This window comes from Myotis davidii, unplaced genomic scaffold (assembly GCF_000327345.1).
Source record: "Myotis davidii unplaced genomic scaffold, ASM32734v1 scaffold108, whole genome shotgun sequence".
NCBI lineage: Eukaryota > Metazoa > Chordata > Mammalia > Chiroptera > Vespertilionidae > Myotis > Myotis davidii.
The window spans coordinates 539,179-547,805 of NW_006299260.1; the positions used below are offsets into that span (position 1 = coordinate 539,179).

Sequence of the window (8,627 nt, forward strand, 5' to 3'; positions counted from 1 at the left end):
AATCCCTTTAAGATAAAGGGATTTGTTTTAGAGAATAAGGAGAAAACTTATGAAAGTAGAGCCCGGAAATGTTGCAGTTTATGGATTAAACACTTTAGGCTGTGAATACTATATGTTACCTCTATTAGGTAATATAATTTTATGGCAAAGAGAAAATACATTTGCCAGATATTTGATGTAAAGAGTGAGGTTAACTTTTTACATGGAAGAAACTTATTTTCCAAAAAAAAATTCTAAAGCCAAGAAAAGTTGTTAAGTACTAAAAGTACAACAGGAGACTAAGTAGACTGTTGGGTAAAGAGCTATAACCATACGCCGCTCAAATTGCCCCTGTTACATAGCAGCATTGGCTTGTCCATGTATGGCATTACTCAGTCGCTGTGTAATTGCCATTAGAAAACGTGCTAGGCAGGAAGGACAACACAAACATGAATAAGGCCTGATACTCAGGTGGAAATGGTAAGTACAAAAACAGTATAAGGGTTTTAATTTATGGATTTCCTCCCAAGAATTAATGTCTAATTTTATTATGAGAATCAATGGGCAAATGGTATTTTTGATATAGCTGCTGTCTTCTGAAAACATTTTCTTTAAATTAAACACTTCCTATATGGTGTCATGTGGTCATTTTGCAACCATTGAAGGGTATAATTAAAAAAGCAATAATAAAGTTTAGGAAAATAATGGGCAGTAAACACATTTTTATGAATGGGATAAGAAGTATATTCTAATAAGGTGCCTATGAAAGGGTCCTCTAATTGTAAGTTGGAGACAGGAAATATTTTCCTCACCCTTTTCATGGAAATAGCAGAACCCATCTTCCTTTGGAAGGCAGAGCAAAATCGTATTTTTCAAAGCTTCCCTCACCTTTGCAGAAAGTGCTAATATTTTACAGAATTGATTCTTAATCACTGGGATGCTGTATTGAGAAGATTGTCTTAATCAGTGTGCTGCTATATATTCCATTGATTGGTAATGTGTAGCACTTTTCAAAAATTAATGACCACTTATATTAAAATATAATTTCCATAACAGTTAAGGCTTGATTTTGAGCCGTAATCTTTGAAATACAATATGGGGGTTCAGAAATTCCCTTTCAGGAAACAGGTTTAGAACTTGCCTATTAACAGCATTACCAGGTCTTTGGTCTACTGTGTCTAGTCCACTACACCAAGCTAGCTGCTTTGAGAGGTACCATTGAGAGAGAGGCTATATGTACTTTTAGTCACCGAGTGGCAATGCAGCATACTGGTCAATGGCAGGAAATAAAGAGGAGCTTTGGAGTTTCCTGGATTCAGGTTTCATCCTGCCCCTGCCACTTTCTACCTGTTGTGACCCTGGGGACAGGTAACTTAACCTCTTCAAATTTGTTTATCACAGGAAAAGGGAGACAATAGTACTCACCATACAGGATTATAAATTATAAAATGGTCATAAAGGATTTAGCATAGTGTCTGGTACAACTCATACCACATGACAGCTTTAATACAAAGTAACAAGAAGACTATATGTGTAAGCTATATGAAGTAATCATGTGGTTCAGATATTAATTGGTATAATTCTTTGGCACAGAATTTGCCATTTCCATTAAGCATCAAACATACAGCTCAAATAATGGATTCTCATTATTTACAGTAGTTATGGTCTATAAAGTCAACAATGAATTAGTGAATATTGAGCCATTGCTCTTAAGGGAAAATTATATATATATATATATATATATATATACACACACACATAGATATATATAGATATATATAGAGCTTAATACACATAGTATATATAGATAGATATATAGATAGATATAGATATATATAGATAGTAGATATATAATCTATACCTATATCTAAACATATACATATATCTCAGATTATAATCTTAAATCCTGGGAACATTCTGGTAGATTCTTTTTGCAAAAGAGAAAAGGTTTAGGAGTGCCAAGTGGCTTTCCTGAGGCTGCCCCACTACCCAGTGTGAGAGTTGGGATTCAAACCTAGTCCAGCTGGCCCCAGAACTTTAGCTTCTGGCCCTAAATTGCACTGCCCCCTACTGTCTCCATCTGGTCATCTCTGTATGAAAGCTGAATAAGAATGCAGAGCGTCACCTTGTTGGATCTCATCTGGAAAAGTGTGGGTCTGACATTTTTTACTACTCTATTTTCACAACATACCTTGAGTACTGATTTGGGGGTTACAAATACATTTTAGTGAGTAAGTGAACTCAGAAATACAGAATCTGCAAATGATAAGTATCAACTATTCACTGTGTGTGTATGTCATATATACATAAGCACAAAAGAATAGGGGAATGACTAGTAGTCACTTTTGAATGAGAAAAGAAGGGGGTAGAAGGATAGACATTACTTTGTTAAAGGAAAAAAATATTTTTACTTACACATGCAGTTTATGTAGTTTTTAAATTAACAAGATTACAATAACATTTAGAAAAACATGTCAGAGGGTTTAAAACGACCTATATTTAAAAACTGGAAGCAACAATCATCACTCAGCAGTGTATCCTGATTAAATCTGTAACACCAAATGGAACATAATGAGGAAAACATTTAAGTACTTGATAAGGGCTTGATGGGAATAATATTACACGGAGGAACAGATAGCTCCACAAAACTTGAATTGGGATTTGACTTTATAGGAAGAAAGTTATCAGAAACCTGTGAACAAACAAAAAATGCAAACCCTAATTCAAAACGTCAGTTACCTAACATGCTGTAAGTATGCTATCAAATACATTACCATGTACGGTGCTCTCCGCTCCGCCTTGGTCTTTGTGTACTTCTGTCTGGTGGATTAATTCTTCTTTTTCTTTTTCCAGCTTACTATTAGCTAATCTAGAGCACAATGGTAATGTTATAAAAAAACAAACAAACCAAAACCACTGTTCCACAAAATATATGGCATTTCCTATGAACTATAATGTACAGTGCTTAGAACTAACAGATATTTATAAAGGTATTCATTTACTTTCCCTGCTGCAATATTACCATTCTTAAAGAAAGATCATGGAATCAAAAGTCTTCATGTTTTTCTTAACATCTGACCTGATGTTATTTTCAAGAGATGTTTTCCTACTGGAAGAGCTCCTGAGAGCAGGCTACTCAGAACCCAGGAAGTAAAGGCTCCCCCACCCCCCGCCCCCTCTTTCATTAGTATTTGCCTCTGAAAAATTAAGGTCTGTGCTACTAAGAAAGTTTAAACTACATTACAAACGATAATTATATTAGGACCTGGTTTACCATGATTTTTCTCCCAGCATCTATTATATAAAAGATAGAATGATTGGAATTAGGAGGATAAAATAAGGCTGATAAGCCGCTTAGATAGCAAGGTTGAAAAATCTTACTCTCTAGATATAGTAAACCTGGTTAAATAAAAAGGTAAAAAAGAAAAGAGTTGTCATATGAAGAGATAACGTACCTAAGAACTTGAAGCTCCCTTTGAAGGCCTTCCTTTGTTTCAGCACCTTCAGGAATATGTTTGAGAATCTCAATCTTTGGGCATAATGAAAAATTAGAAAACAAAGTTAGACATGAAAATGAGATTTTATAAACATATATTTTCAATAAAGCATACTATTAAAAGTTGGGTTTTTAAAAGCACAGATGAGCATGCATCCATCATGTTCCACTCAGTTACTCAGTGCTCATTCAACAATTACTAGTACATGCCATGCACTGTACAAGGCATAGAGGACACAGAGCGAAAAAAGCAGGCAAAGTCCCTTGCTCCCTGTTCCCATGGTTCTTATATTTTTAGTGAGGAAAGACAATGAGTGTGTGCTGTGAGGTGATAACAGTACCAGATGGAAAATAACCCAGGGTAAGAGACTAAAGAGTGATGGAAGGTACTATAGGGTTAGGGAAGGTCTAAGCCTCCATTTTAACAGAGATGTAAAGTGAGGAAGTGAGCTATAGGAATATTTGGGTAAATCTTACTTGAAACAAGAGCAAGGCCCTGAAGCTTGAATGAATTTGGTTTGTTCAAAGGACTGAAAGGTCAATGTGGCTAGAACACTGTGGATGAAGGGAAGGTAAAGGGGAGGCTAAAGAGGAAAGCAGATGCCAGACCACGTGGGTCCTTACAGGTATGAGAAGAACTTTAGTTTTACTCCAGGATAATGGAACCACTGGAAGAGTCTACGGATGGGACCGCTATATTTGCTTTATGCTTCAAAAGGATTACTTGGAAACTATGTGGAAAAAATAGACCAGGGAAGGGAGGAGGCGAAACAAGGCAAGAGTAGAAGCAGGGACAGTGATGGCAAACCTTTTGAGCTTGGCGTGTCAGTATTTTGAAAAACCCTAACTTAACTCTGGTGCTGTGTCACATATAGAAATTTGTTGATATTTGCAACCATAGTAAAACAAAGACTTATATTTTTGATACTTATTTTATAACTTAAATGTCATTTAACAAAGAAAAATCAACCAAAAAAATGAGTTTGCGTGTCACCTCTGACATGCGTGTCATAGGTTTGCCATCATTGAGTTAGGAGATAATGAGAATAGTTCAGGTGTGATAGAACAGCTTGGACTAGCCTGGCAGTGTTAGAGGTGTTGAGACATTGTCAGATTTGGGGTAGACTTTGAAAACTGAGCTAACATGATTTATGAAAAAGATATGAGGTGTGTGGGAAAAAAAGGAGCTGATGATCTAAGGTTTGGGACTTAAACAAATGGGTGAATGATGGTGTCATTCTCTTAGATGGGTCTTCCAGGGTAGGAATTAGTCAGGAGTTCATTTTTAGCTATATTAGACAATATCAAGGAGGGGCTTGAGATATAATACATTATTTTATCATGTAAATATAAATTACATTACTTGCCTGTTGCTCAAGGTCTTCGGTGTATTTCTTAACTTTTTGTTCCCTCTTTGTTGCTTGTCTTACAAGCTGTTTAAGATCAGTAAGACTTTGTGTTTTTTTGGCAATATCAGTTTCCAATTCTTTCAATTTGGTTTCATACATTCTAAAAGTATAAGGAAAATAATAGGTGTAAACATGGAAAATAATTTCATTGATTTAAGACAGTTCAAATTATTGCACTAAAAATAACAAAGAATATCTTATTATACTGTTTCTTTAAGTCAAACCTTTTGCTACCTATTTATTTAGCATTAGCTGACAGTAAGTACTCATAACTAACAAACAGGCCAATTAAAAAAGAGAAGTTAGGTGTTTCCCAAGGTTATAAATAAGGGTGGAGCCTGAATTTGATCAATGTAAAATATTAAATGTATTTTTCAGTCGCAAAACAAAAAATTAAAAGTAAAATTCATTAGAATATCAAATTCTATATTCTTGGATATTCTTTTTTTAAAAATATGTTTTTATTGATTTCAGAGAAAGGAAGGGAAAGTGCGAGAAAGATAGACACATTGATGAAAGAGAAACATAGATTAGCTGCCTCCTTAACACTCCCTACTAGGGATCCAGCCTGCAGCCCAGGCATGTGCCTTGATCGGGAATCGAACCAGCAACCTCCTGGTGCATGGGACTACACTCAATCCACTGAGCTGTACCGGCTGGGCTGTTGGATAATATTATGAATATAGTTAAAGATCACAAGTTAAAGCATTTCATACACACACACACACACACACACACACACACACACCAAAAAGGTATCCAGGTAGAACAAAATCAAAAGGACACAGGACACTGCTGGGAGAAGAGAGAGAATATGCAAAAGCATGGATGAGTGAAATGGCCTATGATGGGGAGGGATGAAGCTTATAAAAATCTGAATAGATACATAACCTTTAGAGAAATGATAAATAGTTCAGAAAAAAACACATAACAACAAACCCAAATGCCAATAAAAAATTTTAAAACATTGAGCCAAAATGGTTTTACAAGCACATCATAACACCTTAAAGGGAGACAATGCTTATAATATTATAACTTTTCCAGAGAAAAGAAGGAATTTTATGGTAACAAAATCAGGTAAGGCCAGTATAAGCAAGAAAAATTATTATCTCAATACATTCCAAAAGCTTTTGATAAATCTTAGAAACTCAGATTAGAAGGCAATGTTCTTACCCTAACAAAGACTATCAACCAAAGTGGTAAAATTTTAGAAGCTCACTTCTTCATTTCATTCAATTTTCTTTCTGAAATGCCACCCAATCAGAGGGGCCTTCTCTGATCGCCTAGGGCTGCATCACCTAGCCTGTCTCAGCAGTCAGTATAAGCTGACATGGATCCCAGTTACAGACTGTAGGAATTTCTTTGGTGTATTTAGAGAGGCTGGAGGCCAAGGATCAAAATGAGTCTTCTGTCAAGTGGATTCTACCAGGTAGTTTTCAAGAGGGTTTACTGAATGACTAGTGCAGTGGTCGGCAAACCGTGGCTCGCGAGCCACATGTGGCTCTTTGGCCCTTTGAGTATGGCTCTTCCACAAAATACCATGTGCGGGCGCACATGTACAGTGCGATTGAAACTTCGTGGCCCATGCACGGAAGTCGATTTTTGGCCTAGGCAAGTCTATTTTGAAGAAGTGGCGTTAGAAGAAGTGGGGGGGGCGGTTGGTCGGTCGGTCGGTCAGTCAGGGGACCGGAGATGCGGCGCAGGCAGGCCGCGGGATATGCAGCACGGGGGAGGCACCCGCAATTCATGCAGGAGTTGAGTGAGCCAGTCAGTCAACAGCCTCATTGTGCAGTGGTTAGTGCTAGTCGCGTCTGCAAATTGTGCGCAGGTGACAAAAGTACCTACTCGAAGCATAAAATTACCTGTATTTTTCCAACCAGCTGCAAATCCTACAGGTATTTTTGTCATCAATTTAAGAATGGTAATTATTTTGTGTTGGTGGCTTTATTATTATAAAATGAAACATTTTTTTTAGGTAAGTTGAGATGGTTTGGACATAGCCTAGAGTATGCTCAGTTACCTGTACTGTTCTCAGATTAAACACACAATCTAAAAGGCAAAGTCATCTTCAGTTAAATATTACCACCCCTCTCAAATATTTATGAACTTCAGAAACCCTTTTCACATTAATAATCTTCTCTAAAGGCTCACAGAGCCCTTTTTAGAAAAGGAAGGACAGGGGTTATCATTTTCATAGATACAAAACTTGATCTCACAGAGAAGTGATGTAATGTAGTTAAGGTCACAGTGAAATTAGGTGTTTCTCCATGCAGCTACCTGGCTCTCTGAAGGAAGCTAAGCAAAGGAGGGCTGTTAGGAAAACAAAAAGCACAGAGTCTGGCATGCAGCAGGTACTGAGCAAATATTTGCTGAATACATACATCTTAAAGCAACTCAAAATCCCTTGAGCCCATACATTATTATAGAATAAAATAAAGAACCAAAAAAATCAACTGACACTGTTGCTGATTGAGAGCCTCTGCTGGGGTCCAAGCAGACAAAAGAAGAAACACCTTCTCCCCTTTATCCTGTTACACTTGCCCTCTGACAGTAGTAAGAGAAGGCTAGAATGGGGAACAGTGGCTTTGATTTCTCAGTATATTAGGACAGGAACCAAGGACCCCTCACCAGGACCGCCTCGCCACCTGTGCTGCCCTCTAATTATCTGCATAACCTTCTTTTTTCCTTAGACTTGGCTGACAAGGAAGTCTTATCAGCCAAGTGCAGGTCCACTAAGGGACTTGTAGCCTCAAATGCTAAGGCTTCCATCCTAGTTGTAGGAGTGGTGATTGCCATCCCATCCCTCATCAAGTCCATCCTAAATAGCAGGTAAACAATGAAAGGGAAACTAGGGATGCATGGACATAAAGAACCCTACGAATATGGGAAGATAAAGATGTGTTTGCCTTTGAAATGGGGCCAGCAGAAATAAAGAACACAAGTAATACAGGATGGCTTTAATGGGAAAAGAATGGGCAAGATTTCATTGCCCATTCTTTTGTACTATTACTAAATAGGCTTTTGTACTATTACTAAAGGCCCAGTGCATGAAATTTGTACACTGGTAGGGTCCCTAGTGGCTGCCGGCGGCTGTCCAGGTACTCCCTCCCTTCGCCTGGCTGGCCCTACCACCTCATTGAACTCCTGGACAAACTCCCAGTTGAGGGGACAATTTGCATACTGTGCTTTTATTATATAGGATAAGCAGCTGCTTATGGTTGGAAATGAGATTGACATCAAAGCCTTTTATTGACTCATCAGTCATGATGAACGACTGAGGTGACAGTGGCAATGCACACAGGAATGTTACCTTGTGAATTCCCACCACCTCTTTCATAGCCACAAGGTTTATTTGACAGTCAGGCACCACACATACTTGTAGAAAAGGTTCACGGAGTAGGAGAAAAGCAAGTGAAAGGGAGCAGAGGCCAGTGAGACACTACAGTGGTTGCTGAATTCATCTGTTGGGGTTATTTGAAGAACAAGTTGCACAGAATACAATGCCAAAATGACAGCCCGGCCCAGAACCAGTGTGCCACAGGTTGTGACAAAATGGCTCAATTATGCCTGGCTTATACTTGAGTAAGCTGGACAAAAGCAGTGCCCAGGAGGAGATGGCACAGCCGTCTAGGCACCTGGCTGACAGCAGCTTCCAGATGCCCATCCAGCTCCAGGAGCTCAGCCCAGCTCAGCTCTGCTCTGTCCCAGGCCCTGCTTCCAAAATTATTTGAAGGAAGAAAAAG

The 8,627-nt window shown here is 38.2% G+C and overlaps 1 protein-coding gene across 2 annotated transcripts in view; it reads right to left on the reverse strand.

Annotated features, from left to right (window-relative positions):
* Positions 1-8,627, reverse strand: part of CEP290 (centrosomal protein 290kDa) — a 124,622-nt gene that overhangs the window by 11,312 nt on the left and 104,683 nt on the right. For both annotated transcript variants that reach the window (XM_015571133.1, XM_015571131.1), the window contains 3 exons: positions 4,843-4,984; positions 3,435-3,508; positions 2,754-2,848 (listed from right to left, as the gene is read on the reverse strand). In XM_015571133.1, coding sequence (XP_015426619.1) covers positions 2,754-2,848; positions 3,435-3,508; positions 4,843-4,984 — 311 coding nt within the window. The remainder of the gene's footprint in view (positions 1-2,753; positions 2,849-3,434; positions 3,509-4,842; positions 4,985-8,627) is intronic.